Source organism: Betta splendens, chromosome 5 (genome assembly GCF_900634795.4).
Source record: "Betta splendens chromosome 5, fBetSpl5.4, whole genome shotgun sequence".
Classification (NCBI taxonomy): Eukaryota; Metazoa; Chordata; class Actinopteri; order Anabantiformes; family Osphronemidae; genus Betta; species Betta splendens.
This window is the reverse complement of record NC_040885.2, coordinates 1,083,568-1,111,341: the sequence shown is the minus strand read 5'-3', so window position 1 is coordinate 1,111,341 and position 27,774 is coordinate 1,083,568. Positions and strand designations below refer to the sequence as shown.

The window sequence follows — 27,774 nt, the reverse complement described above, 5'->3', positions numbered from 1 at the left end:
GGAACACTGTCAGGTGTGTGTGTGTGTGTGTGTGTGTGTGTGTGTGTGTGTGTGTGTGTGTGTGTGTGTGTGTGTGTGTGTGTGTGTGTGCGTGTGAGAGAGAGAGAGGGAGTTTCTGTTTCATCCTCTGTTGTTTTAACTTCTTTTACATCTGCCAAGCGACAGCCCCTAATGCGTGCTGCTGTTTTGTTGGGCAGAGGTTGTGACACTGGTTATGGTAATAACTGCTAAGTGCTCGTGCTCTTGCCTTGGCTTTCCACATGTCAGGCACCGCGTTGTTAAACAGGCTGTTGGCCATAAGCTCCAGTTCAGATGACATCACCACTAAACCCTTTAGAGCCTTCACAATGTCACTGAGGCTCTGCGAGATAACCCCGAGCAACTTGTTGTATCTAGAAGACAAGTGATAAAACACAACAAAGAAAATGATGACGAATGATAAAAAATCCCTAGTTGAATTAAAATGTGTTAATTCCTCAATCAGGCAAAATGAACAGTACATCAAATTAATGTATTAATTAATTAATTAACTAATTACTTATTAATTACAAAAACAGAAAAAATAAGCAAGAGGTTGTTGATCAATAGCATGACTCACATACTATACCAGGATGAAGCATTTCTGACTTTGACTTTGGACTAGCTACTGAAATCACAGGCAACATCAGCCCACACATCACCAAATTAAAAATCTGCTACTAGTACAGTATGAGTACATACCATATCATTATGGTCACTGACTCAAGGGGGGAATTTCAGGTTGCTTTAAGTAGTATTATTCTAAACCTGGGTTCATTTAATTACTGTTTTCATGTCAGAATCACTGACCCATCCCAAAACAGCCATTTTATGACTTGAACAGAACAGAAAAAGTATTTGGGTTCATCACTATATGAATTACTGACATTTGTTTTTTAAGGAGTATTTTACAGATAAAATTATGTTATAATAAACAGTAATTGTCTAAATTTCCCTTACTAATTGAGCTGGTGGTAGCATTGCGACATGTATGTCTTTATACACAGCATCGTTTGTGATGGAGATTATTTCTATCCACCTGTTAAGACTGTTCTCGTGTTTTACTTTGGTTTTGTTTCTCTTATAGTTAAGCTATAGCTATAAAAACATGGACACATGTTTTAACAGGAAGGCCTGTGTTACCTGATGACCTCCTGGATGAGCACTGTGTTCATAGACTCCTCGTAAAGGACCGGGTACTGTTCCATCACTTCCTGGATGTTAAAAGGCGGAGGGATCTTTTCAGCAATGCCCACCACAATGTCCTCCACTATCTGCAGTGGTAGGAGAAGGCAAATTACCAATAGGCTCAGAGGTACACCTGTACAGACTTACTCAATCAAACACAGCATATACATAATATAAAATAACATGACAACCTAAGAGCAAATTGCTCAGTATCTTTACCTCCTCCAGAGTTTTCCCTCCGCCAGAAGCAGCTCGAGGCTGCAAACGGGCCACGGCTCCCAGCAGCACAAAGGTCTCATTTCGGGCAAAGCTGATGTTAGCGTTGTCATGTAGACCGAATATTTCAGGTGTGTCATTTATGGGCAAGTCCCAAATGTATGCCAAGTATTGCTAGAATAAGAAGATGCAGTATAACATATGTAAAAGAAAGGAATACCCAGAACGTCTGTGGTCCAGACTCAACACTTGGAACATATACTGTATACAGTAACCTGTGTAACTGAATATACTTATATTCGAAACATGTCAAATACTTACAATCTTGCTTCTCATATTCCTTGTTTTTAAAAAGGCAGCACAAACAGAGAAACATTTTCTGTTATTGTGAACTCTGATCTACTAAACTGAAACATCAAAGTGGGGGCATTCGCAATGATTCCTCCCTTTTCTTTTAGATGTCCTTCTGTCAATTGTGAAGTCTTGTAGACATTTTAAGTCTCTAACCTCTGCACCTCTAGTGTTACAGCTTTCTGCTGAAACCTTTCAGTGTTCTGGCGTTTTTCTAACCTTGATATCCAGCCTTGTGTCTATCTGCCGGTAAACTCCGGAGGCAGAGTAGACATGTTCATCTTGTAAAACAGCAGGACAGTAGAAATCCTCCAATACGTTAAGAAGACATCTTCTGTCCCAGTCGTCTGTCACACGACCACCATAATTAATCTCGCCTGCTGTGTATTTCAACACCTTAAAAGGTAAGAGACAAGGCATGTAAACACACAATGTAGATTGATACAGATTCAATTACCTTAGTTTTGCACTGTGATGATTAAGTGTTTTCTCTTTGAGCAGCGTACATACAGTACTAGCTTAGCTCAAACCTCTTCCTACCCATGTGTCTGTGTATTTATATCTTTACCGCTTAACTTTTACTAATAACAAAGAGAAAAAAAAAACAAAGACAAACAAAAGCACGGTGTTAATTGTGCTTTTGTTTGTATGTGAACAGAAGTCTTCTCTTCACTACCTTGTATGGGACGTCCTGGTACTCATCCAGGAACATTTTGAGTTGGCTGATGCAAATGTTCAAGTCGCCATCAGTGAACTCATAGGGAATGTTGAAGCCCAGAGGGCCAAACTTCCTTCGCTCCAAAGCTATTCCATGGAACAGACACAGAGAAAGGAGCAACGATTTGAAGTTTGATATCTGAAGTGGAAACAGGAGGACAAGAAAGGAATAGGTTTGAGATAACATTAGACAAACCTGCATGGGTTCCTAAAGTAAGTATAACTTTTTCATCATGAGCAGACTGCTTACTTTGGTGGAAGAGGAAATAAAATCATCAGTCAGCCTCAGGTAGGTTTTCTGCAAATTGGCCTTAATGCCTCTTGGAGGCTCAATGGTCATCTTGGAACCGTTTTGGAGAATGGAAACAGGAAACGTGCTGCTGGGAAGACTAGTGAGCCACAAACGAAAATCCTTGTGCACCTGTGGAGGGGGGCAAATGGAGAAGACAATTCTGCATATACAGTAAGAAGATAAAGAAGACGATTATTATCACAGGAAGGATGTATGCAGCTTGTCTAACATACAGTACGTGTACTAGTTCTGTTTTAGTCCTCTTGTCTATGATTTCTTGTGTGTAGTTTTGTGTTTTGTGCAAGCATACTGTATGTTCAGACCTTTGCAGAACTTATGTTTTCAATCAGTCTCTCCAGGGAAGGCATCCAACTAGGCGCCAGGTGACAGTTCTGGAAAAATACCCACTGACCTCTTTCCATGGCAGCATGCATCATAGTCTCGGCCCAGGGGCCCTGAGTCATACGAAGAGTAGAAACAAAAACATGTGATATGCCAATTAAAGTCAGATTCATGCAAACACTGCCCATATTTCCTAAAGGCTTAAACATCCTCAGGTTGATATCAATAGAAAATTAAAATATATTGAACAGTCAATATTAACTCTTATTATTATTTTCTTGCTCACATAATGATATGAACATAAGCATAAGCAGCATTGTGCATTGCACCTTCCTTAACACTGAGAAGATCATTCTCATTCAAGACATGTAAGAAAGGAGCTGTTTTGTGAAATTTACATATCTCTCAATAAATACAAGACGCACAAAGAGAGAGAGACGGAGACAAAGAAAGAGAACTGGATCCCTGAATCTCCAGGGCCAGCAGGCTCTGACCTGGCCCTGGCCAAGGGAGATGGCACTCATTTTCTTGGAGAACTGCATGACATCAGCAAATTTGTAGAGGTCTGCAGCAGGGTCAGTGCCAGGAGAAAGGACAAATATGAGTGGGGTGGAGGGAGATGACTCAGTGAAGACCACGGACAAGTCTGAAGTCTGTGAAAACATGGTAAACTGTAATTTACACATCTGCATGCAGTAGCACAAAGCCCATAAATATTCAAAATACCAAAACCAATTTTGCATCACAGCATTACACTGTGTATTAACATTAGGACATATTGAACCAATATTATGTCATAAATTAGAAAAATGACTGTACCTGAGGTTCTATAAAGCGCTGACCCAGGTGAACTGACACAAAGTCCTGCAGGCCTTGAATGAGGCAGTCAGCCCTCAGACAGCGTAGAATCAGGAGCTTCTGGAATGACGTCAGGTCTGTGGCCCACCCACCAGGAAGTGTCTCCCTAGAGGCAACACATACAGTAAAACACTGACAGCTTCTGCGCATTGCAGCTTAAGACATGTGTATTTGCGGAGACGTTCTGAAAGCTTGCCTGTGAGGCTGACTACTGTCAAAAATCCTCTTGAATGTCTGCAGATGCTCAGTGAAGCTCTCTGCCAAGTTCCTGAAGTTGGGCAGAGCAGCGAGGCCCAGAATGTCGAGCCAGGCTCGCGCCGATAGCCAGCTCGCTGCTGGATTGGTGAGCGTTTCGACAGGAGTCCCCCCAGAGAGAAGGTAGCGCCACTCAGCCTGACAAGACAGAATGGAGGATCATCGAATGTAAATACTGTAGATTAGCTACACGGTTTTACTGTACAAGCTCCCTGAGAAACAGATAAAGACTATGAACCTACCATGTCAATTTTGCTCTCATTCATCATGATGCGAGCACATAGGAGGAAGGCAAACATAAGCTTGTGCTTCTCAAACAAACTACGGCACACATTACTGTACAGGCTGAAGGTAAAGAAATCATTGATGTTGGCGATTCTCGTCTCCACGGTATCTGTAAGAAACAACAGGAGAAACTGAGAGGCAGAAAACTGTTTTACATGTAGTGTTGAGTGTCTTTTGACAGTACATATATTACAGTGGAACCACGTTCTACCTGCTTTCTCAGACTTGGTGATGCCAGCCACAAAGATGCCAAGAAACCATTTCAGAGAATACTGGTACATTGGGTCAACGTTAGACAGATCTGACACACAGAAGAAGAGGATCTGTGTGCGCACAGCTACTGGAACATACTCCAGTCGGGTCGCATCAATGTCTCGTTCTGTTTTTTCTGCTGCCATCACTTTAGCCTGTCATTTAAACCAGCTCATGTTAGTACAAAATCCAAAAATCGCACATTATAAATTGAGTAAGTAATTTCTCAAACATTACAGTATGAGGTCTCAGAAGAAGCTGGAGGTAAAAGCTTGCCCAGTGCCTAACCTTGATCTCTCCGGCTTTGATTTTTGAAGCCTCCAACACTTGAATGAGCTCCTCGTTGTCCACGGGGTTTCCCTCTGTGGAGCTGAGCCTGAACAGGATCTCATCCTCAATATCTTTCAGTTCCTGTTTCATCCTGGCATTGCTGATGATCAATTGATTCTTAGCATCTTCAAGGTCTGGTCGTTCTAGTGCCACCACTTGGCCCAGCAACTGGTCCTGTAAACCACTGCATATATATACACAACACATATTTATTTACACAACACTACTTACAACAGTAAATTGCTTTTTTTAAGATATATATAATCATATTCTAAACAATAATTGGGTTGCACATTCACATCACAAAAAGTGCTTCACTTATTCTTAGTAACCAGCCTTAAGGGTTCCAGGTGTCCATCTTAGTCATGATCTTCAATCTCAGGTCAGCTCTTCTTGCATTAAGCTCTGTTATTTTTGGGGCTTGAAACCCAATTTCAATTTGTGAGTAGGATGATGATGATTTCCCCTGTAGCATTTATGTTGTACATCATCAATTTCTAGTTGTGACATCAGGTGTGTTTTGCGGATATTAGAGCACTGTGCTACAGTAGTAGTTCCCACATCCTCTTCATGTAGCCCTGCTAAATAAGATAACTAGTGTAGTAGCTGTTCTCCTCCTTTGTCCATGAAAGTCTTATTCTTGTTCCAGTAGCCCACTTCACATCAGTTTGCCCTGGTTCCCCAACACCTGACGTGGACCTTGTTGACCCGGGCAACGTCCGAGCCGGTGTGACTGGTGTTTTTAAAACTCTCATTAGCATAATAAGGTCAGCAAATAGCATTGAGGGCCTTTGGTGCACCCTACCGTACCAAATTCAGCGGCACTAACCACTATCTACTATATAGCACAACTTGAATTCAGTTTATATATGTATATAAACGGATATCTCCAATCTTTGTATTTGACAACAGAGAATTATTTTATATTCATTCAGATAATAAAAAAATGTGATTTTAACACAAAAATCCTTTCATCATAATAAATGTACCTTACCTGGGAGACAGGGTGAAATTAATAATGGTCACTTTGCTGGAGACCTCAGGGGCATAATGTGGGTTCGGCAGCTTGGTGGTCATGTACAGTTTGAAGCTGCCATGGTAAGGGATGACTGAATCCCCCAGCTTCAGCACCGTGCTGCCCTGCTGCTTAAACGTCTAAAAGTCATAACAAGAGTTAAGCAGACATATGTATTATGGAAATATATATGTGTTACATTACTATAACATTGCAATACAGGCAGGTTTATAAATATACAGTTTATATGTATGTATGTAAGTATATATTCACCTGTTGCAGCAGGACAGGTTCTAGAGCAGGATCTAACTCTTCTCCTACATTTTCCAAAAGGCAGGGTTCACCGAAGCGAATGGCATTTTCAAGACTGCGGAGGAAGTCCAGGTCGCTGAGCTTCATCACCTTCAATCCATTATCCTGTTCCTGCACAACAACACGAATGAAACATGAATATAATATGAAAAATAATAATAAAATAATATAGTTTTGATGTTAAATAATACAGCTTTCTTTTAGCCATGTCACTGGCACAAGCTACAGTATTTTCACCATGTTCTTGATCCACTTGTTGGCTTGTCGCTGAGGATCAATGAACAGAGTCCATCGGAGAGAGTACTGGGCAATCACACCGTTTTCCACTGACAAGTTGTCCTTTGGCAAACCACATATCTACAATATAGTATAAGGAGAGTATAACACACGAAAAACGTCTGCTGTATATTCTAGATATTACAGCTATCAATAAAATGTGCATTCAGAAACTTTATCTCTACTGATCTGTTGACACTTTTGGGTCTGACCTGCCAGGAGTGGATCTTGACTGGGTCTCCTAGAGTGTTGATCAGGTTTGGCTCTTTTGTGTGTGGAACACACAGCTCTTTTAAATAATGCATACATTCTTCTGCCATGGCTGCCCGGTATTCTCCCTGAATGTAGAACCGTTATCAAATGTTAATTATTCTGATCAAATTATGAGATCCATAAAAACACTATATGTTATGAATATGTAGATATTATATACCATACAACCTTTTAATGTGTCCACACTCATGCACTCACTAGTTACATTGTACTTACAGTGAACGGTCCCAAATATGCAACGTATCCTGCAGATAGAAACACGTCGCCGGACACATTATTGACCATGTAATCCAGATGTTGCACGGTTTCCTTCCAGCGGACCTTTTCATCTGCCAGTGCATTGATAAGCTGAAAAAAATGTATATTATCTTAATAGCTAACATTTAAAGTAACAATATCGTTTTTTAAGATGAAAAGCACACTTGTCTTGGTAGTACACTGTACTGACACGGCTTAATTTTTCATCCATATTTTGTGTTCTATAGTTTCCTGTTCCCGACCACCTTTCTGACTTCTAGTGCTGCTGTAACATCTTATCCTATCCCTACTCCTGACCTTGGCTGCTCGGGCAAGACGAGTCTCACACAGCTGATATTTGTTGTCCAGCTCCTCTTTCTTAGCCAAACAGTCCTGGTACTTGGCCTGCAACGTGGCAATGCCGCTCTCCACTGCGGCCAGCTTTTGCTTGGCGTCATCCAGGATGCGTTGGGTTGCTGCTAAGTCCGTCTGGGCCTCTTGAAGAGCTTGCTGCACAAATGATTGCAATTCTAAAGATTAGCTTACCTTTCTTAACAAAGAAAATAAATAAGCGTGGTGGCTCTAACATGTATTTCAGTTTTTACCCTTTTAGGTTCCACAGCCTTGGCCACAAAGTGATACACATGCATGGCTCGCACCCACTGGCAAATGGAGGTACACGCTTTGGAAACCTTGGCAATGGAAGCTGGCTGGAATTCTTCATTATTCATGTAGGGCTGGACTAAACTGATCACATTATCTGGTATGTTGTCCTGCAGAAACAGTGGCAGAAGAAGCTGTTGCTAATACCAGTATTACACAAATGAACACCAAGTGAAAATGTAAAATGTTCAAGAGGCAATAATCTGAAAAGAAAAACAAAAGTTCCATACTGTAGCAATATATCCATTAAATCGTAGTTTTACCTTGTCATATTTGAACAGGCCATCCAGAAACTTGCCAGGATCCTGTAGCAGAGCCTTGCCTGGTTCCCAGTAGTCATCGACCTTGGTGCCAGGCTTTTCGCCAGGTACCTTCTTGGGTTTGATACCCTTCATAATGCACACGGCTTCAATAACCAACTTCACTCCATGCGGTGGACGCTGCATTGCTCTGACCTATAAAGCAGACAATTGTCATTCACAGTAATCATAAAAATGAACCAGTCACCTAAAAGCTAACAGTACATTATCTTGACCTGACCTCAATAACATCATTCTTATTGAGAGACTTGAGACTGGTGAGAGCAGCATCCAGGGCAGGCAGCGCTTCGTCCAAGTCCCTCTGCGCGTCTGCAGCGATGGCACTTGCATAAGAGGCTTTCTCCGAGGCCTTTGCTTCTTCTTCCTGCACTGCTTTTCGAGTCTCCTCTGCCACCACTGTGTCTTTCTGCCAACATCAAATACTTTTTATTGTGCTACACAGCTTATAGAACTAACTACTATAGAAGAAGTTACAGATTGTCAGGTGTATTGCATATTATTCTTACTTTGATTGTCTCCATAGTGACTTCCGTTTCCCTAGAAGCCTCTTCCAAAAGTGGTCTCATTGTCTCCAGCTCCTTCTGCATTTTACTTACATCATCTGCAGTGCTGAGGAGCTAGAAGTTCACCATATGGCACAAGTTTGGATAATGGTACTAATTATCTATGTATATAAATTACATTGACATACACTGAAGAGGAGAGATAACAGAGTAACAGTAAAAGTGTTGTAAATAAAACTCAACAAGTTAGTTGTTGTAGGTTCTATTAATGTAATTTCTTCTTCCCATTACTACCTTGTCCAGACCAGTCTTCATGCGCTGGCGGGCACTACACAGTTCTTGCTTCTTTTGTCCAATGAGAGCTGAAAATATTTTGAGCAGTTCCAGGTAGCTCTTGGGTGTGACATAATTGTGTCGTGAAAGCTCAGCCAGGTACTGTTCACATTTCCTGGCTACCATCTGGTGCATCTTTACACACATCATTGTCTGGAGAAGGGAACACGTTTGTAAGGGAAATTACTTTTAAAAAGTATTTTACACTTGTGCAACATTCTGACACCCACCCACACACAGACACACATCCTTACCAGTCCTTCCATGGTTGTGGGGCTGGTTTCCATCTCAGGCAGGTCATTAAGAAAGGATGTGGCTACAGCCTGCAGAGCCTCCTGTGGCCAAGCGCTAAACCAGTCTATAGTACAACAAGTCACCAGTGAAGGAAACTGCCTCAGTCGTGCACGGAACACCTCCCCGATAGGACTGCAATAAATACAAAATATGCAAAGCGGGCAAAAGGTTCAGTAAGGAAAAGTAAATAATTAGTTTTGACTAAATGAAAAAACTGTACAATTACAAACCTCATGCAAAGTACAGTATGAATGTTGCTGCGAACCCTTCTGACATAAGCAGCCATAAGATTGGCTTTAGTTGGCTGCTGACCCAGGTCCAGCACCACTGGCTTCATTGCTGAGAGGATGCGTTCCTGCTCTTCGGTTGCATACAGGTTGGGAACGTCCCCAGAGTTCAAAATATTGTTGATATCCTCAAGGAATGACTCCATCTTAATCTGGCACAATAACATAAGTATACTTATGTAAAATTATGCATGATGATGTTTGTGCCATAACTTAAATATTGGTGCAACATTATTTTTAGCAAAGAGGTACCACCATAACAGTAGAGTCTAATAGTAAAATTGAATGTATGATATTGGTGCTGTGAATAAATGTAGCAGGTTGTAAGAAAGAGCTACTTTTTACCTGTGTATCTGCAAAAAGAAAAGTGATTTGCTGGTCCTTGAGACCAGCTTTTAGCATAATGCTTTTAATATCTTCCCTCCACTCAGTTTGACCATAGTTCTTAGACAGCTCAATCTGGAAACATTCATATTCTGACCTGAATGTGGACAAATGAGTCAACGTCAATGTTATTCCTAATCGTGTATAATGTAAAGCTAGCATGTAAAAACTCAACAAAAAAACAACTTTGCTCTGAGGTCACAGTATTTATATATACTATACGGGTGTTTCTTTAATTTTGATTTATTTCTACACCATTATAAAGATATAAAAACAGGCATTTAACTGCAAAACAAAGAAACTAAATTATTTAAAAGAGTACAAAAAATATGTAAAATGGGTGTAGAAGTCTTACATAAACGAGGCCAGTTTAGTGAGTGACTGGCGCCCGCTGCCACCCACGCCTAGCAACAAGGCATTGCCCAGGGGCTGGCGTAAGATACGGCTGATACGACACACGTGTTCAATGGCATCCATAAAGAGCACTAGCTTCATCTTAGTGGTACTGACTTGGTTGTATTCTTCCATGTATTCTTCCATCACTTTCATCAGCTACAGAATAAAAAGAACATAATGGTATGGCATGGTGATTCATAATATACCTTTTTACAAAGTGAGAAATATATCCTAAAATTGTAATGGTTGACAATGCTAACCTTTTCCTTATCGCCAATTAGTGTGTAGACTTTGTGGTCAGCCCCAGGAATCATAAAATCTCCATAAAGAACAGGTTGGCAAGACACAACCTCTTCAAAGCTGCAGTTAAACTCCTCCACGCACTCCTTCAGGAGCTTGCAGAACCAGTCCCGGTCCTCAGTACACACCAGACGGTCTTGGAAAATCCGGCAGCTTTCGTGGTACCACAGCTGCAACAACTGCATTTTGTTCTAAACAACAATAACAAAGTAGCTACAGTGTTACAATAGAATTCCTATGCCAATGCAGTCATCTACTATTCATTTGATACTGTCTTTGATCTTTCTACCTCTATCATGCCAGCCTCAGCCATGAGGATGCCCTGGAAGACCTTAGACAGGTCTCTGAGGTTGAAAGTGTAATGGGACTTGGCTGGCGTTGGGAGAAGCTGAGAGGTAATAGTGGAGTAGACTCGGATAGTGGACTTTACAAGAGGCTCATTTAGTGATTGGATCGCAGGCACAGGTTCTGATGAAAGAGAGAAAAAAGGTAGAAGTGAGAAGGGACATTAAAATCAAGTGAAAATCAAGTTTAGGCTTTTCATACAGGACTTTTTGTAAATCATAAATGTATAAGATATAAAGCACTGAAGTGGTGTTTCTGTTTAAACCAGACACTAAAGTTGCTGCTATTCTTTGCTATGCTATAACTGTTCTACCACTACAGTTAACATAAAGTAAAACCACACAGCAGATGACACACCCATCCAACTGCCTAGAATAGTGGAGAAAATATTTTTCTTGCTGGCATCGTCCAGTTCAGTAAAGGACAGGAAGTTGAAGTGGCGAGTGAAACGCTGGGTGACAGGGTTGCGGCCTCCACCAGGGGGTCCCATGGCACAGGCAAAATTTATGTCCACTAAATTTTTGAATGTCCCTGTGATAAAAGGACAAAGTATTTTATAGTTTTCAATTTGAACTAAACACAAATCTAAATAAAACAAGCAATCTGCCTACCGATCTGCTTTCTGTCATACCACCCGCCATGATCCATCCACTGGCGCAGCAGTTCAATAGGAGGCTGGGCACCATAGGTTTCCAACATGGGCATGTTTAGGTCATCAATAAAGAAGACAAAGTATTTTCCTATTGGAGGTCCAAACACACCTTTACGCCTGATGAACAAGCATAAAAATAAGTTACAAATGTGAATAGTAAATTAGTTCCAGTTCAATTGGCTATGTATCGCAGTGATGTTACCTTTTGTCTAGTTTATTGTCAATGTAATCTTGAGTCTGGTTGGCTGAGGTGCGGGCAGAGAACATAAGGAAGTGTGTGATGTATTCATCAGGCATAGAATTCAGTAGCTTGTCTGATATGGTGAGGGTCTTTCCTGTGCCAGTTGGTCCAACACAGAGCACCTGGATTTCACATATAGACAAATGTAGATCTAATGCAACAGAGCAATGTAAAGCACTTATTATCAGATTATTTTCTGTATCTCCTCTGACAAAGCATCTATAAACATACAGTGGGGGATGAATTAGAATCAAAGGACTTACAGGTTTTCTATTTATTAAAAGCATCTCCACCAGGAAAGACATTCTCATTGTGTCAGCAGTGGGAACTATGATGTCAGCATAATTTGTCTCTGGGGTGATTACAACAGTCTTTGCATCTTTCATCCAGCTGACCCACTGGACCTAGAGTATAGGCAAAAAATTAATGAAACAACCGAAAGAGTATATGACAGTCCAACAAGTGTATAACGTGTTAGCTAATGCTAAAGGTTACCTTTCTTTGATCATCTTCATCTCCATCCTCCAAGGTACTAATCCCTGCATCATCCAGCCTGTAATCATAAACCAGACCCTCCTCTGGAAAACATAAACTGATCTGAAGGACAAATGAATTCAAACCTTCATTCAAAAAGAAATCCAGATCAATTTACTAACAATGGCATGTTAAAGTAGAAACACTAATCTAACCTCCTCTTCTTCCATTTTGCTCCTGAGCCAGGTACTGAAGCGCTGGCAGCTGGTTGCATCTCCTGTGGCTCCTACACTCCACACCAGAGAGAAAAAGAACCAGGGCTCAATCAGTTCCCCTAATCGGTCCAGTTTCCTTTGTGGTGGTGCCTTTTCATTCTAAAAGAAAAAGAAGGACTGGTTCAACACAACACAAATTATAACATAGTGTAAATGCCTTTTTAAAATGTATTTTTCAGCAAACCTGCACACACAAACCTCTTTAGTGGCAAATGGATTGAAGAAGCAGTCCATAAGTTTAAGCAGACTACAAGCAAGATTACTGTCTAGGGACGTGATGACCTCCTTTACTGATGTGCGGACAAACGTGATGGAGACCTTTGTAAAAGCAAAGAAAAAAGTGTCAAAAGTATTACTATGATCTATCATCTATCATCATCAGAAAGGCTCTTTTATTCTGATCTCTAAATTACAGCTTCTGTCTCACCTGCAGGAATGTGGCAAACAAAAAACTGAGCTTCTCTGTGTACGGTTTCAGAACTTCAGGAACCTGCTTAAGCCAGCACTCTGTGAAAGGGGTGAGGCCCAGAATGCTGGGCTCCAAATAGACCATACCACATCGAGACACTGTGGCTGGGGATGCCACAGCTAAATCCTGCACTTCAAACATAATGGTCATTACCTGCAGGGGGAAAACATGGAACACATTAACACACGAGACAGAACACACATAAACTCACACAAACAGGACAAAATCAAAAATATAAAACCTTACATCAGTGAGCTTGATGATTTCACCAGAGCTAAGACACAGCTTTTTGTTGTCATCTAGCACAGTATTCATGTTCTCAATCCACACAGCATCAACAGGCCCATCAAACATATACCACTTTTTCTCTTTGTCCATGGATGTTGCACCTCCACGGATAAGAGATGAGAGAATACCATCTGTCCTACAACAGAAAAAAAGCCAAAATGTGTGCATGTGTATTGCTGTACAATATATAGGTTTGTGTTTGTTTATAGACATACAGTAGATTTCTTGTGTAAAACATCACTTACCACTCGTGTGTGAGCAAGTCATACTCCCCATAGAGCTGTCCCATAGTAATAGACTTGGGGTTGAGGACATATATCTCAACAGGCTCATACACACCACCGCTGACAGCTGGCTGACCTCCAAGAGCTGTTAGTGCTGCACCTAATATTTCATAACACTAAGAGCCATAGTTTATTAACTAGCTCAAGAATACATTCAAAGAGGAATATACTGTACATTTAGAGTAAAAACTCACCTTGGTTTTCCCTGATCCAGAAGGTCCCACCAACATAAGGCCATGTCTCACCACAGTTGTCTCATACAGCTGGATGCACTTATTTATATACCCTTAATGAATGACAAAACTGTCATTTACTCATTCTAAAATGACAACATCTGACATCTGATCTAATACAAGAGTCACTAACCATCCACATCTTTCAGGTTCTTCTTCCTGCAAACCTCACGCATGAACTCTTCCAAAGCACCATAGTTTATAGGCTCCTGTTTTGTCTTAGGGAACAGGTCAGACACAATGCCGTTGAAGAGCTTCAAGTCGTCCTGTAAAAACTTTGGTACATTTACATCTTGAATGGCTCGCAGACAGATCAACTCCTGGTAGACAGCACAACAATAAGAATAAAATCAGATTATTCAAAGCATCAGACTGAATAACTGCTTATTGTTTACTTGAGTCACATCTCAAGTTCTAACCTCTTTCATGTTGGGATTTTCTCTCTTTAGGTTTCCAGATGCTGAAATCACAGTTTTCACAGCTCTCATTCCAAAATCATAATGATCCTTTAAGTAATTAAAAACAAATATTAGCACATCTTTAAATAAATTGCCCAATATACTGTATTAACTCCCTATTTATCACTTTAAGCATGTGCAATATAACAATTGGAGGAAAAAAAATTTGACCAAAAGTTTCAAATAATGATTGATATGATTATGACATTAATCTGCTCTACTAAATGAATTTAGCATTTTTCCGTTTGACACTAACCAAATATAATTCTGGTGTGCGCCAAAGCATACCTGAGAGCTGAGCTGCTCTGAAGAGAGCTTGAATGTGGTGGTGATCTTCTTGGAGAGGACCTTAGCCTCACTGAAGCCAAATGAGTACAAGGAGATCTCAGCTATCATTGCATAGTCAGGGACCATCATTGCCACAGGACGAAACAAAGCCTGATAAAATACCAGATCAAATAATCAGACTACTTTAAACTCATCTTTGTGTCTATACAGTGCTATACAGACATTTAACACTCAGCTATCAGTGCAAACCTTTAGATTGTCAGGCAGTTCTGTGCGACCAGCATAACCAGGATTCATGGTGATAAATACAGCGCAGGAAGGAACAAGAGGGATCTCTGACCCCTCAAACACAAATCGCTCTGCCTAGAAACACAACAAACATACAGTACAGCCATTTAAATAAACATGTGACTACCTGATTAATTTTGATTATAAATGTTCTATACAGTATAAAGAGTGCTACTGTATAAAATGTATATTTATTTAATTATTTTATTTTTATTATAGAGCAAAACTCTATAAAAATGCATAAAATATACAGATAATAGCTGAGTACAATGTATTTTAATGAATGGGGATCTCACCCTTTGCTGTTGTGCCTTTTGTATAGTGGTGATCTGTTGTGCCACAACAGACAACACCTCCACATCAATTCGATTAAACTCATCAAAGCATGCCCAGGCCCCAGAGCTACAGGATGAGACACAGAAAAGAGATGTCACAAGAAGTAAAATCAATTAAAGGTTTGTAATGTTGTTTTGAACAAAATTAATCCATTAGCCTAAATCATTAGACTGCATCTTACCTGGCTAGTCCTTTGAGGAACTTTCCCATCGCAATAAAGTCCAGTTGATCTGAACAGTTGAAAACCACAGTCTGGATGGCCAGAGCCTTCCCCAGGTCTTTAGTGGTTTCCGTCTTTCCAGTTCCTGCTGGACCTGCAGGCGCTCCTCCAAACTTCAGGTGCAGAGCTCCTGTCAGAGTCAGGTAGCATCTGAAAGACCAACAGAAAGTTGCGTATTTCAGAGACCGCAAAGCATTCAGGCAGTAACAAAGCTGAAAATTACCTGTCAGTGAGTGGGGTGATAACCAGTCGCCCAGAGTTACCAAGGTACTCATATCCATACAAGAATTCTGCATTCACTGCTCGAATGTACAGGTCATTGTTTGCCCAGTAATATCTACAAACAAAATCGGATCAGTATGACGCTCCAACAATACTTCAAATGATGCTATGTCAACAAGGTCAGAGACAAAGAATCAAAACGAACAAAATGAACAGATCGAAACAAACCTAAGCTGGCTGATCCACTCAAAGTCACTGACACTTGAGACCTCCTGCTCCACCAGTTTAGCAACAACGTCCTTAGCATGAACTTCTATGACAATGAGGGCTGAAAGCACAGCTCGTTGAATCTTAGAGAGACCTCCTCTTACAAGCTGCACCAAGTCTCCTAGCTATACAGAGGAAAGCAATTTACTAAGAACACAGATATTGTATAACACGTACACTGTCATGTCCGCAATAAATAAGTACAATGTATATATTTTACAAATAGTGGTTGTGTATATAATGTAGTGTTAACTTTAATCTTTTACAGGACAATATAAATTTCACACCTGCGTCTGTAGTTGGGGCTGAAGGCAATCTGCTAAAGCTCCCTGATCTAAAGCCTCAGACACCTCAGTAGTCCAGAAGACCTGACAGCCAGCTATCACCACTTGACCAGGCCATGATAACACCCACTCCACACGAGGTTGCTGTAGGGTCATAGAAAACACAAAAAACTCTGCACCCTGAAGTAGAAGAGGATATATGTGAAAACCAAAAAACTGAAAAACTGTCAGACCTCGGGGTAAACTTTAAGAGAGCGGTCAATGTTGTCCCTCAGTGTGGCTTTCATTGAATTCTCTACATCCCTCAGCCAGTGCTCTACGTTCCCTTTGGGCCACATTGGCAGGAACAGCTTCACCTCCTCCCCCTCTCCAGAGTACATATGTGTGATCTGCAGATCTGTCTGGAACTGAAGCTGAAAAGCAACAATTTTCTCTCTCATGTTGCATGTATGTTTGTAATAATACAGTATATACAACAAACAGACAAATCCATAAAACGACAAGCAGAAACAAACCTGTGCGATGTTCTCAAAGCATTTACGCAGATGTGGTTGAACAGCAGTGGGATCTTTTGTCTGGGACAGAATTTCTAGTAGCTCATCATCCGACAAGAAGTAAAACCTACAAACAAAAACCCACTGTATAGTACACCGTGCTGCATGTGTGTGTTTGATTCAGGGCTTTTTCAATTTTATTTGCAATAACTCTGACAATTCTGTTGCCATTTGAAACAAAAAGGGTTCAGGACGTTGTCACTGTTACCTGGGGAATGCTGCTCGTTTTGTCTCCAAGTACTCACTCAGACCCTTCTGCACCTGCTCTAAGAGTGCGTTGCACTCTTTTAGTTTTTCTAGCAGACGAGCATCGGGACACAACTCAATCACCTAGAAGTGTAAAACAGAAACAAACACTTACAATCTACAACAAATATGTATCACTGTCTACTTTCAAGCTCTGATTCTTAAAATAATTTTTCTGAATGTCCAGACCTTCCGATTATTAACAGCAATTTTCATTATTCTCCTCCACGTTTGCTCCATTTGCTGATATCGTTCTCCTTCCACCTGCAGCTGCTGGTTGATATCTTCAGAGCTGAAGATGGGCTCAAGATAGAGCCATGAGCGCTGGCATGTCAACCACTCCTCAAGCACATCCTGCAGGCACCAGAAGAGGGCAACAGCACATCACAAGTCAATGACTGACAAACACAGAGCGTAAACAACTTGTGCCATTTGCATGTGGATGCGTGTGTGTACTTGAGTCATTCTGAGCTTGGTCTCCCAGGTGTCGATCTGGGCCTCAAAGGCTTTCTTGAACGGAGAGAAGGACATGCTCTGTGTCATGACAATGTGGTCATCCAGCAACTGGGAAGCTTCATCTGGGCTCTTCAAAATGTAGGTGCCAGTCTCTTTGTAGGGTAGCACATCAAATTCCACTGTCAACCACTCATTTTTCATCTTCTCCAGTGCCTGGATGAGGTGTGAAAAGGTGATAGGTTTAATAAAGATATGGTCACACTGAAACTGAAAGTTGAATTATGGCAACTGAGCGTCTTTCTTGTTAGTTTAAAATGTTTCACTGCTCATCCAAGCAGCCCATCCGTCTGCCACGTTTCTAATTCCAGATAACTACCACTGGATGAATGACTTGTCATAGCCTAACTCAAGTCATGTCAAGTCATATATTTTACAAACATTTTGTCAGTCTAAGTCTTTTGAAAAAATTGTTTCAAAAAGACACATGACCTACACTTTAGTTAAAATCATGTATACGCAACAATAATTTAAAGTATTCTCTGCCTTTACTTCAGATGTACTGTACCTGTTCAATGGTGTATTCTTTCCCGGCCACCTCACCCACTTGAGCAACAACATCCACATGGTTCTGTAGGCCAAGCTCAAGGCAGCGGGAAAATGTCAGGTTGGCTTTGGGCATGACTTTCATCTGAATGCGTTCAGAAAGCATTTCCCAATGGCGGCTCTTCATCCCCGGGTTACGCAGACCCTGAATTAGAGGGATGTAGGGACGGAAGTCCTCGATTTTGTTGCAGACTGTAGTTGCCACCATCTGGCAGTCTAAAGCAGTGTGCCAAAAAGAGTGGACAATAGAATAACAGGCACAGGAATACACTTTACTGTCATGTCTAATTAGTAACAAATGAGTAACCTACCAGGAATTTCTTTGAAGTGTTTGATACATTTGTGCATGGTCTTGTGGGCATCTGTGAAATTGTGCTCAAGTTGCTCAGCATCAACCGAAGAGAGTGGGTCATTCATCCAGCTCTCATGCCAACGAAGCCAATCAGAAGTGGTGGTCCACAGGTCTTTAAAAGGCTGAAAGTCCTTTACCAGCTTCTGCAGACGATCGTACTGTAATAGATAAATATATGTTATCATCTGAGGAAAAATTTGAAATAGTTCTTAATAAAGACAAAATAAAGGGATTTTTTTGCTTCATGAGCATGTTCATGCTTACATTTGTGACGGGAAGTCCAAGCAGGCGTTCTCTACTGTTGTAGGTCTGGGCCATAGTCTGACACTCCTTCAGTTGTTTGCTTGTACGCCTTACCTCATTGGCCATCTCATGGGCATGGTCAATGTCTACATGACCGGCATAGCCAGCAACCAACATCTACAGTATAAACAAAAACATTCAATTTAATTTACTGACAATGTGAAAAGATATATTAGTATATTATATATATTATATTAGATATATTAGTATTAAAATGAAACATATCATGCCCTTTCTATTTTAGAGGCTGATTACAGTTGCAATCACAATCAGAATGCACTATCACTCTAATAAAAGATTGTGAGGAGTACTCTATTTCCAAAAAAACATTCTAAAAGCTATCTTAACCTCATCTGGTGATGTGACAGAGCTCAGCTGACCTGTAGTGAGTCTAAGCGCTCCTCAAAGTTGTTCTGATCAGCTAACTGGATCTTGTGAAAGTGTTCCTCATCCTTTACATGCCGGAGAGCTACTTCTTCCATCTGGTTGATTATTCTTTGGGGCCATCCAATAGCTCTCCACCTGCAAAAATGAACAAGCAATAATAAGTCAAGATCCAAGCTTCATCTATTCACTGTGTCCATTATGAATCTAATCACTCTAATCACACATTTCAAACTAGTTTTACAAAGACTGACAAGACAGTTGTACAATTGGGGTGGTGCGATAGTATAGTGGAAAATTCACATTTTCTGCATTTGACTGCATTGGTTCTCTCCAGGTACTGTGGATTCCTCCCACAGCCCAGAGAAAGACAGTTAGGTAAATAAATGTATGCCTTAAAATTGCCCATATAGTAGATGTGTGTTAGTGTGTATGGTTACCTTTTATTAACATCCTCATCTGAAAGACAGTAATGAAATTCCTCCATTAACTCATAGTCTAATAAGGTTTTGTCAATACGTTCCTGATGAAAAAAGATTGACAGACAATTGTATTGGAAAAGTCACCTTTCATATCCCGTATACAACAATTTGCCTAATTTCTTTAGTCTCCACCTTGTAACTCTTGAGTTGTTCATGGATTTGTTTCATCCAGTCCCTCTTTTCAGTCAGTTCCTCAATGCTGTTGGGTTTCTCATGTAACTTTCTACTTATAATGTTACATTCTTCACATGCCTACACACAACAGATAACATTCATAACAAGCACAGCATAATTTGAAAAAGTAAAATGCCTAAATGTTTTTGTTGTTTTTGTTAATTCACTTACATCATCAATCTGCTTGCGCAGATTCCCAGCAAAGTGATGCAGCATTGCATTAGCTAAGGTCTTTCTTTTGTTTGAGAGAGCTTGACGTACAGCCTCAACACGAACAATAAAGGGACCAATCAGGATGGACGACGGCAAGGATTGTTCAATCGCTTCCTTCTCTTGCAGATGTTGCTGCACCTCTTTCTTCAGTTCTAGGGATGTCTGTTCTGGGTGTAGGTAAGAACTGTGTGCAAAAACAGAGGCACAACTGTTAAACTTGTAACAGTGACTTGTGGCAATTGAACAATTTTAAATAAAACTTACCTGAGAAGAGTTTCTATGTCCATGGTATGTAGTTCTAAGTATTTCACATATTGAGCAGCATAAGCCCGGAGAGGGATGGCTGCTTGAGCAAGAGCATTGCCGACCTGCTCTCTCAGAGCTGTTACTTCTGGTTCCCAAAGATTCACAGACTCGAGCAATGGATCCTCCAAAATAAACAACTTCTGCATCACAGACTGGCAGGTACAAGGCAGAAGTAGTAAATCATAAAGACAAGACCACAATAGAAATAAGTGTATTGTATAACTTTATTATGACCAGTGGAAAATTCCACTGTATCATTATTAAATGCATTTTTTAAATTTACCTTATCAAGCTGATAAATATTGTAGGTGGCTTGAATGCCTTTATCAAACAAGTGAACTATAGATGTCACAAAATTCTCAGGCATAGTACTGTAATGAACCCCACTCTGGTCCAGAACCAAGTCCACCAGGAACAGAGGATTCTTTTTTGGCCTACATATCAAAGACAGGCAAATATTATCAACAGACGTTTGAGTATTTGGAAGAGTCATAGGTAATGTCACATGGTAACATCAAAAACTGAACAAGCAAGCATTACTACAGCAAGAGTAAAAACAACCTATGTATATGATCAGAAATGTACTTCAAAATGTTTATCTCCATGTGTCTTACTTGTATGGGCTAGTGATCAAGTTGCTCTCCCATACGAGATCCTCAGGACAGGTCAGCACACTGTGGCAAGCGTCCAGCAGAAGGCGGGTCAGGCTGGCTAGTGAATTTTGCACAAGGTGCCGAAGCGAGTCCTGCATATTCAGGCGTAGCAGTTCCATCAGCCTGTACAGCTTGGAAATCGTGTACATTTCCCACTGAGACTGATTTAAATTGTAGGAGCCCCTGCCTATTCTGCCCAGATTAGAACGGATGCTGTTACTCAGTGTCGCTCTCCATGTCTCTCGCAGAAACAGGTTTATCTGTAAAAGAAAGAAAACTTTCAATTATCCTTATTGGTGTGAAGGTCAGGTTTGTGTTATGTCTGCAAAGTCTGTTTTTCCACTAATCCCCAGTTAACAATATCCATAGGACATTTTGCTAAAAAGCATTGTACACAGCCCTAGTACCATAATATATAATAAGAAAAAGGATCTGATCATAATAGACATTTAGGCTACAATACCTGAGTATGCATCTGAGACTGAATAACTTCAAACTCCTCTAGTCGCAGAGGTTTGACTGAAGTGATGCTGAACAAGCTCATGTTTGCAACCTTGTTGCACTCAGACCATATTTCAGACAATGCACAGATCACTTCAGGCTTTGTGAGCAGGGAGCGTGAGACAAATGCAGCCTGGTTCTTCTTATAGGCAGCATAAGGAACTGGAACACACCCTTTAGGTAAGACAGCAGCCTATTTTAGTTTAAGGTCAGATTATGGGTGGTAATACAGGTTTTTTGACTACAACCATGCAAACATGCATATAAGACTAACTCACTCACCTGTTTGTGGTGCATATTCAGGGTCTTTCTTTGGCAAGCTGATGTGTGAAAACTCTGGGTGGCTCATCACTACTTTATCAAAGCTCATGCGATTCATAGTACGAACATATTCCAGTTGGAGCTCTTTCTCCAGGTCACCCAAACACTTCTCCACGCTGCAAACATAATATTGATATTTTCACCCTTTATTAGTCATTTCTTGAATGAGATCTACTTATAGTAGATTAGCTCAAAACAAAGTTACAACATTAATATGACATTACTGACATTTTTAGCCTGAGTCCAGGTGCTAGAGCTCGTTTTTTCATACTCTGAAGACTGTGGGTGTCAAGAGATGTTGTTCCCCTCCAGAGAGGCATGCAGTCCACGGACAAATGGTAAAGAAGCAAAGCCTCTGTATTTTTCCTCCAGTTAAAAGCAAAGTTAATGCGTTCCACAAATTCACGTGGGTCTTCTGCAGTGAACAGCAATCTGATCCTGGGTACCCAGTACTTACTACCTGCAGCCAAGCGATGGACGTCTATATGCAGCAACAGAAGAAAATGTTACACTTTCAACAAACTAAAGCAGATATTATGAGACAATACTGTACAGATATTTTGATGTAAGAACATAAAAACCAACCAGAAATCTTTCTTCTTTTGAGTTCTTTATTTAGAGCAGGTCTTTGTTCATCTTTGCTGCTTTGGTGAACCTTCTCTACCAAATACTGGTTTTTAACTTTACTGTAATCAAGGACTCCAACTAAATGCCAGCTGTACTCCAAGCAGCATTCATTTGTTTCGTCTTTAAAAGGAAAGGATTAAGTAAAAAAGATTAAACAAAATCTATTTCTTCTTATACATAAAGCCTTTTAGAAGATATTTTACCTGAAAGAATATTGTCATTTTTAGGTAGTAGTGCTTTTGCAGGTATAGGTTTTCGATGAGATGATCCTTCAACATTGCCTAGGGCAAGCCAGCCTTCTGGAGTCCGACAGTCATACTCCTCATTGTCAAATATCTAAGTTAGAAACAGAAAACCTAAACCAAAATGTGGAGGGCAGCAGTTCAGAATGAAAATGCCACTGATAAGGCTGTAGTTGACCCACCTCTAGTGGAAGATAGGGTGACACATGGCTGTCTGGTGCGTTCACACACCCATCTCTACTGTCTGCAGTCCTTGGCATTATAAGTCTGGAGTCTATACCTTTTTCCACTAGGAGCTGTTCAACATCTAACTGCAAGTACTCCCTCCGAAGCCTACAGGAAAACAGTGGAAAACAGTAGAACAACAGGCTGTAAAAACAGAGAATGCACTGAACTGACAGTGTCAGAGATCAAACCTTATCTTTTGTTACATGGAGTGTGCAACAGTATATACCTCTCTATCTGTAATTTGCGAGGTATCTGGCCTGGCTTGGTTTGGTAAGGTATCTGGACTTTGGGTTTGTCTCCAGTTTGGCTGAAGTAAGAATTCTTTAATAGGAGTGAGGTGGGTCCAGAGTTATAGTGTTCAGCAGCATGATGATGATCCAGTGACGTCTTGAATGGTGCAACTAAATAATGTAAAATAATGTTCAACGTTTATACAACATATACGGTATATTTCACAGTATCACAAATAAATGAATCTGGCTTATCAGATATAATTATCAAGAATGTCACGTTGTAAAGTATCTCACCTTTTAGTGGTTCAAGTCTGGATTGACCCTGCTGGAGTCCAAGACCCACTGTAAGAGGCTAAGCAACACCCCATGTCACAGCACTATAGTATTTTGCATGAACGTCATAATTTCAGAATTACTGTAAATGCTTTGGCTTGTGTGTTTTTACCTGGAGCTTAGCTGTGGTAATGGCATCTGAACAGATGCCCCTCTGCTCTTTTAAACTGCCTTTTCTGATTGGAGGCAGCCTCAGGGGTGAAGGTTTGGGCTCTGGAGGTTTGCTGGGGGGGTGCGGCACCAGCAGACCGAAACTAGGCACGTTTCTGCCGTCCATGTTCTATCAGACTAAACATAGTTTACGCCTGAATAACACACCTCGATTTTTTTTTCAAATTCTAATGTAAAGCTGCATCTGAGACACCTGGCAGCAGCTAACTACTAGCTACAGGGATATGTTAAAGCAATTAAAACAACGTCAAGAGGTGGAAGGCTTTTGGTGACTTTTTAAGTTATAAACGCTAGTCACTGGATTTTAACTGAAAAACGGAAGATGTTACTCTGTCAGGAGTTACCAATTAGCTAAGCTAACAGGCTAAGTATTTAACTAGCTCAGGTTGCTAGCCGTTTCATGCTAACTAACTTTAAACTAGTGAGTTACGGGCTCACATTTTGGAAACTTACTGTGACGTATCCGTCCTTGTTGTAGATATAGTTGCTTAGTTTTGTACTTTAGTTTTAAATGTTCAGTTATCCAAGGCACTGGTTAACGGAACAACGAATGTCTAAGTTTCTAAGTTGACTTTAGTTGACCAGAAAACCACTGATATGAATGCATGACGCGGCAACCGTTGCCATGGAAACGGAGCTCCGCTGCGACGCCGCCGGCAGAGAGTGCGTCTGGAAACAGACGGAGGAAAGTTGGACCACGTTCACAGACATAATCACTCTGGTTTGTAAATTACCACATAATACGTGTAAACACAACTAAATGCTGGTACAGCTCTGCCATTGGAAGTTTGTTAGACAGTGTTTAGATCGCTTGATTCGTTAGTTCCTGCTCTGCAGCGATTTTGTTTTTTAGTATTTTCCAAATTAATTCTTTGCTTCTTCTCCTGTTTTTCAGTGACTGTGTTTTCTCAGTAGTTCAGACGTTTGATCATCTGTAATTCAATTGTTGTCTGCTTTGTGCAGCGCTTTGTGATTTATAGTTTTCCTAAATTTAGAATTTATAGTGATTTATTTTAGTTCTAGATTAAATTCTTAAATAACAACTTGACATTTGTCAGTCGCGTTTGTGACGATGGGAAAACATCACAATCCTGGCACACACACAGATGTTTTGGTTGTTTTGAGTATTCTGTCTTGTTGCTTTGCTACTGACACGAATGAATTGGCCACAAATGAATGTGTCTGGACTAAATTAATAAGCACTTAAGGGCAACAAAGCATCACTAACAGTTAAACTGAACTTGTTACAATTCTGTCTAAATTATTTAATCAATCAACCTGATCTAGAGGTCAAATAAATAAATTATTAGACAAAAAATGTTCACAATATCAATCCAAAGACGCTGTCAGGCCTGGAAACCAGAACACTAGAAAACCTGACGAACAAACTTATCAAGAAATATATAAAAGTAGTAAACCGGAGGACTGAAATGTACCTGTAAAAGCAAGGTACTGTATAGTCTGGAGGGACCGGACATGTGCCTGGCTGTCGCCTGGGTCTGGTTAGGATTAAATAGAAGCTATTGATATTGCAGTTCTCAGCCCCATTAGGTCATTACTCTATATAGGCCCACTGAAGCATTTAGTGAGAAATATTTAGCTTCATTTGAGTTTAATCTCAAAGCAATGACATCACTCGCCCAAATGAAAGACTTCCACGGGCCTAAATAACCCACATCTGAAAATGTCATTATCACATCAGAGGGTCCTGACCACAGCAGTTTAATAATTCCCAACACATGCCACTTCTGAATGACTAAAAATATCCGGGGCAACGGGATCTACACAAGAACCACAAGAGGTCTTGAAATCATGGTCAGCTACCACGTCGGGCAGCCGTGGAGCCAGACGTCCGCCACAGTGGTGGCAGCTGAGTGGACGAAGTGGAAGTGATGAAACCCCAACAAGCTTTGATCCACTAGTGTTCTTTGCATCTCAGCAGCCTATAGTCAGATAGAACATATATACTGTACAGCAGAAAATCTACATGAAGTGGTCACATTAACACATATGTGTGTAATCTAACCTCTCTCCTTTTTATCCCTAAAGCCTCAAATTATTCATGGGCTCAGGACGCGGCGAGGATCGAGCCTCTGTGAATTTTACGGTAATGACTTCAGCATGTGCGGCTAACTTTAGCTCATCCTAGGGCCAGATATTGGCTGACAGGACTTAGAAATCACACATACTCCAGCGTACCTCGTGCCCACAGCAGAAACCCAGACTCCAGCCTCGAACGTGGGTACGCCGCTATATGCTGCAGGGTGGCTGTATTTTAGCATTTGAACAAAAGTAATGGAGACACAGGCTTTTTCTAAAGTTTCCAGTAAAGCCTCATTAGTCCTTTTGTAAACAGACAGGCATTTTGTTTTGTTGCTGCAGTGATCATCTGTTACCTGGGACGCAAACACCGACATCATGGACATAGAAAAAGAGGAAGTCATTTACAACTCAGAGACTAACACTTACTGCTAGACTACATCATCACCGAGCAGCAGCAGGTATTGCACACGTGTGATCATCAGTGTATCTACGCAGCTTCCTCCATGCAGGTTTTGTTTTCCACTGGTCGTATGTGGAGCCGCTCGTTTGCCCTCCCACACCCGTGACTGACGGCACATTCACGCTCCCGTCCTTGTGCGGGTGATTCACAGGTTGACTTCATGGGCAGGCCAATAAAGGCATGTTTAATGAGTTGAGAAGGGGACCTTAAAGCAGCAAAGTGGCCAGACATGAGAGGGAATGGAACCCCCAACCTGCGGCGCAGGACCTCAGACAGCTGCGTTCCATTTATCCTCTCATTGACTCACATTTCTCATTGTGACTTTTAGGAGGAAAAACAAAGGCAGACGCCACGGGCCGTAAAAACCTTCAATACAGTGTGAGAACCTCAGCGATGCAAAGTTAAGTGTTTAAATGTGATTAAAACTGTATTTGTGGCTGTTTACGTCTAACTGATTATTTCATTTATTTGACTTTATTGGTGAACTGTTGGCTTTTGATGACGCTTTAATGTGAAATTGTAAAAACTGTAAACTTCTTCTAAGCTGGTTGAACAGAGATGATGATAAGTCACGTCTGTATGAAAGAACAAGAAAGCAGTGAGTGGAATCTTCTTCACACGTTTCTTTGTGTTTTGGTGGCAGAAAACCAGTGTGTGCACTGGCACCACCAGTATTTGTACTGTGCGTGGGTGGGCTTTGGAAACACGAGAAAGAGCCACAAAGAAGTGTGTGTTTGTATCAAAATCCATGTCTGTGTGTGTCAGTCTGTTTATGTGACTGATTCTGTGACACGCGGGTAAACCTTGGAGCTTGTTGGTTGAAAACAGCATAAACACAGGGGCAGAAACTGAAGGGACCACCGTAGGGGGCCATGTTTGTAAGAGGTCTTGTGGGTGGGAGGTTAATTTATCATCCAATATTAAATCATTGACACTTGTTAGCATCCCTGCAATTTCTAATTGTTAAAGAACAAAACATATAGTAGAAAGGCATACGATACTGGTTTAGCTGTTACGGCTCCACAGAGGCCTTTTGTCATATGTCATCTGGCCTTGTCTGGTTTCTATCAGTTGTTGGTCCAGCGTCTTCATCGGTGTCATCTGTTTTCTTAGATCAAACAAACACAATGCAATCAAAACCCATCACATTGCACCAGCAGTACACACGAACCAGTTAACAAACTAACTCTAAACTGTCTGTGTTGAATTAATAGCCCCTCATGACACGAGGAGCGTTGTTAGTGCAGAGTTGATGTATGATGATCATGTTAGTTCTCTCACGGTTTATCTCCCACCGCAGGAACTGCACAAACTCAAAACATCTTAGAGTCTTGCCTCATTTATTGCACTTGCACTTTATTACACAGTTGACCTGCGACCTTGTCATATGTTCAAACTGTCATCTTAGTTATGTAGGGAAGCATTGTTATGCTAAAATCTGCAACTGTCACATCTACTGCAGGAATGGCAGATATGATATATATATATGATCTATATGATGTCAAACCAGTATGATTTTAAACCAGTATGATATCAAACCAGTATGATATCAAACCAGTATGATGTCC

At 40.8% G+C, this 27,774-nt stretch overlaps 1 protein-coding gene and 1 long non-coding RNA gene across 2 annotated transcripts in view; one reads left to right on the top strand and one right to left on the bottom strand.

Annotated features, from left to right (window-relative positions):
• dnah1 (dynein, axonemal, heavy chain 1) overlaps positions 1 to 24,296 on the bottom strand; it is a 25,729-nt gene extending 1,433 nt beyond the window's left edge. Inside the window, exons 1-75 of the mRNA XM_029149925.3 lie at positions 24,157 to 24,296; positions 23,645 to 23,820; positions 23,494 to 23,551; positions 23,193 to 23,367; positions 22,921 to 23,071; positions 22,700 to 22,832; positions 22,455 to 22,616; positions 22,098 to 22,350; positions 21,831 to 21,985; positions 21,511 to 21,722; positions 21,009 to 21,307; positions 20,678 to 20,828; positions 20,353 to 20,546; positions 20,047 to 20,272; positions 19,834 to 19,953; positions 19,660 to 19,742; positions 19,216 to 19,357; positions 18,797 to 18,952; positions 18,492 to 18,690; positions 18,143 to 18,396; positions 17,578 to 17,790; positions 17,311 to 17,475; positions 17,084 to 17,205; positions 16,837 to 16,942; positions 16,555 to 16,734; positions 16,325 to 16,465; positions 15,999 to 16,162; positions 15,772 to 15,885; positions 15,510 to 15,698; positions 15,289 to 15,394; positions 14,954 to 15,067; positions 14,705 to 14,854; positions 14,378 to 14,464; positions 14,092 to 14,278; positions 13,920 to 14,011; positions 13,687 to 13,841; positions 13,400 to 13,577; positions 13,112 to 13,306; positions 12,883 to 13,002; positions 12,625 to 12,783; positions 12,431 to 12,532; positions 12,199 to 12,339; positions 11,897 to 12,057; positions 11,654 to 11,811; positions 11,400 to 11,573; positions 10,987 to 11,165; positions 10,658 to 10,888; positions 10,357 to 10,553; positions 9,963 to 10,098; positions 9,561 to 9,769; positions 9,291 to 9,462; positions 8,998 to 9,189; positions 8,707 to 8,817; positions 8,421 to 8,606; positions 8,144 to 8,335; positions 7,823 to 7,990; positions 7,536 to 7,727; positions 7,197 to 7,328; positions 6,920 to 7,045; positions 6,669 to 6,788; positions 6,393 to 6,542; positions 6,099 to 6,259; positions 5,063 to 5,288; positions 4,734 to 4,929; positions 4,480 to 4,631; positions 4,179 to 4,375; positions 3,944 to 4,088; positions 3,619 to 3,777; positions 3,106 to 3,237; positions 2,741 to 2,911; positions 2,450 to 2,629; positions 1,993 to 2,169; positions 1,426 to 1,596; positions 1,162 to 1,292; positions 248 to 392 (exon numbers count right to left, since the gene is read on the bottom strand). Of these exons, the coding sequence (XP_029005758.1) occupies positions 248 to 392; positions 1,162 to 1,292; positions 1,426 to 1,596; positions 1,993 to 2,169; positions 2,450 to 2,629; positions 2,741 to 2,911; positions 3,106 to 3,237; positions 3,619 to 3,777; positions 3,944 to 4,088; positions 4,179 to 4,375; positions 4,480 to 4,631; positions 4,734 to 4,929; positions 5,063 to 5,288; positions 6,099 to 6,259; positions 6,393 to 6,542; positions 6,669 to 6,788; positions 6,920 to 7,045; positions 7,197 to 7,328; positions 7,536 to 7,727; positions 7,823 to 7,990; positions 8,144 to 8,335; positions 8,421 to 8,606; positions 8,707 to 8,817; positions 8,998 to 9,189; positions 9,291 to 9,462; positions 9,561 to 9,769; positions 9,963 to 10,098; positions 10,357 to 10,553; positions 10,658 to 10,888; positions 10,987 to 11,165; positions 11,400 to 11,573; positions 11,654 to 11,811; positions 11,897 to 12,057; positions 12,199 to 12,339; positions 12,431 to 12,532; positions 12,625 to 12,783; positions 12,883 to 13,002; positions 13,112 to 13,306; positions 13,400 to 13,577; positions 13,687 to 13,841; positions 13,920 to 14,011; positions 14,092 to 14,278; positions 14,378 to 14,464; positions 14,705 to 14,854; positions 14,954 to 15,067; positions 15,289 to 15,394; positions 15,510 to 15,698; positions 15,772 to 15,885; positions 15,999 to 16,162; positions 16,325 to 16,465; positions 16,555 to 16,734; positions 16,837 to 16,942; positions 17,084 to 17,205; positions 17,311 to 17,475; positions 17,578 to 17,790; positions 18,143 to 18,396; positions 18,492 to 18,690; positions 18,797 to 18,952; positions 19,216 to 19,357; positions 19,660 to 19,742; positions 19,834 to 19,953; positions 20,047 to 20,272; positions 20,353 to 20,546; positions 20,678 to 20,828; positions 21,009 to 21,307; positions 21,511 to 21,722; positions 21,831 to 21,985; positions 22,098 to 22,350; positions 22,455 to 22,616; positions 22,700 to 22,832; positions 22,921 to 23,071; positions 23,193 to 23,367; positions 23,494 to 23,551; positions 23,645 to 23,809 (11,997 nt within the window). The 5' untranslated portion in view covers positions 23,810 to 23,820; positions 24,157 to 24,296. The remainder of the gene's footprint in view (positions 1 to 247; positions 393 to 1,161; positions 1,293 to 1,425; positions 1,597 to 1,992; positions 2,170 to 2,449; positions 2,630 to 2,740; positions 2,912 to 3,105; positions 3,238 to 3,618; positions 3,778 to 3,943; positions 4,089 to 4,178; positions 4,376 to 4,479; positions 4,632 to 4,733; positions 4,930 to 5,062; positions 5,289 to 6,098; positions 6,260 to 6,392; positions 6,543 to 6,668; positions 6,789 to 6,919; positions 7,046 to 7,196; positions 7,329 to 7,535; positions 7,728 to 7,822; positions 7,991 to 8,143; positions 8,336 to 8,420; positions 8,607 to 8,706; positions 8,818 to 8,997; positions 9,190 to 9,290; positions 9,463 to 9,560; positions 9,770 to 9,962; positions 10,099 to 10,356; positions 10,554 to 10,657; positions 10,889 to 10,986; positions 11,166 to 11,399; positions 11,574 to 11,653; positions 11,812 to 11,896; positions 12,058 to 12,198; positions 12,340 to 12,430; positions 12,533 to 12,624; positions 12,784 to 12,882; positions 13,003 to 13,111; positions 13,307 to 13,399; positions 13,578 to 13,686; positions 13,842 to 13,919; positions 14,012 to 14,091; positions 14,279 to 14,377; positions 14,465 to 14,704; positions 14,855 to 14,953; positions 15,068 to 15,288; positions 15,395 to 15,509; positions 15,699 to 15,771; positions 15,886 to 15,998; positions 16,163 to 16,324; positions 16,466 to 16,554; positions 16,735 to 16,836; positions 16,943 to 17,083; positions 17,206 to 17,310; positions 17,476 to 17,577; positions 17,791 to 18,142; positions 18,397 to 18,491; positions 18,691 to 18,796; positions 18,953 to 19,215; positions 19,358 to 19,659; positions 19,743 to 19,833; positions 19,954 to 20,046; positions 20,273 to 20,352; positions 20,547 to 20,677; positions 20,829 to 21,008; positions 21,308 to 21,510; positions 21,723 to 21,830; positions 21,986 to 22,097; positions 22,351 to 22,454; positions 22,617 to 22,699; positions 22,833 to 22,920; positions 23,072 to 23,192; positions 23,368 to 23,493; positions 23,552 to 23,644; positions 23,821 to 24,156) is intronic.
• On the top strand, positions 23,835 to 27,774 carry LOC114855108 (uncharacterized). Its single transcript, XR_003785866.3, has 5 exons — positions 23,835 to 23,957; positions 24,281 to 24,424; positions 25,753 to 25,810; positions 26,086 to 26,204; positions 26,535 to 27,774. It is a non-coding gene; the product is annotated as an uncharacterized LOC114855108 (long non-coding RNA).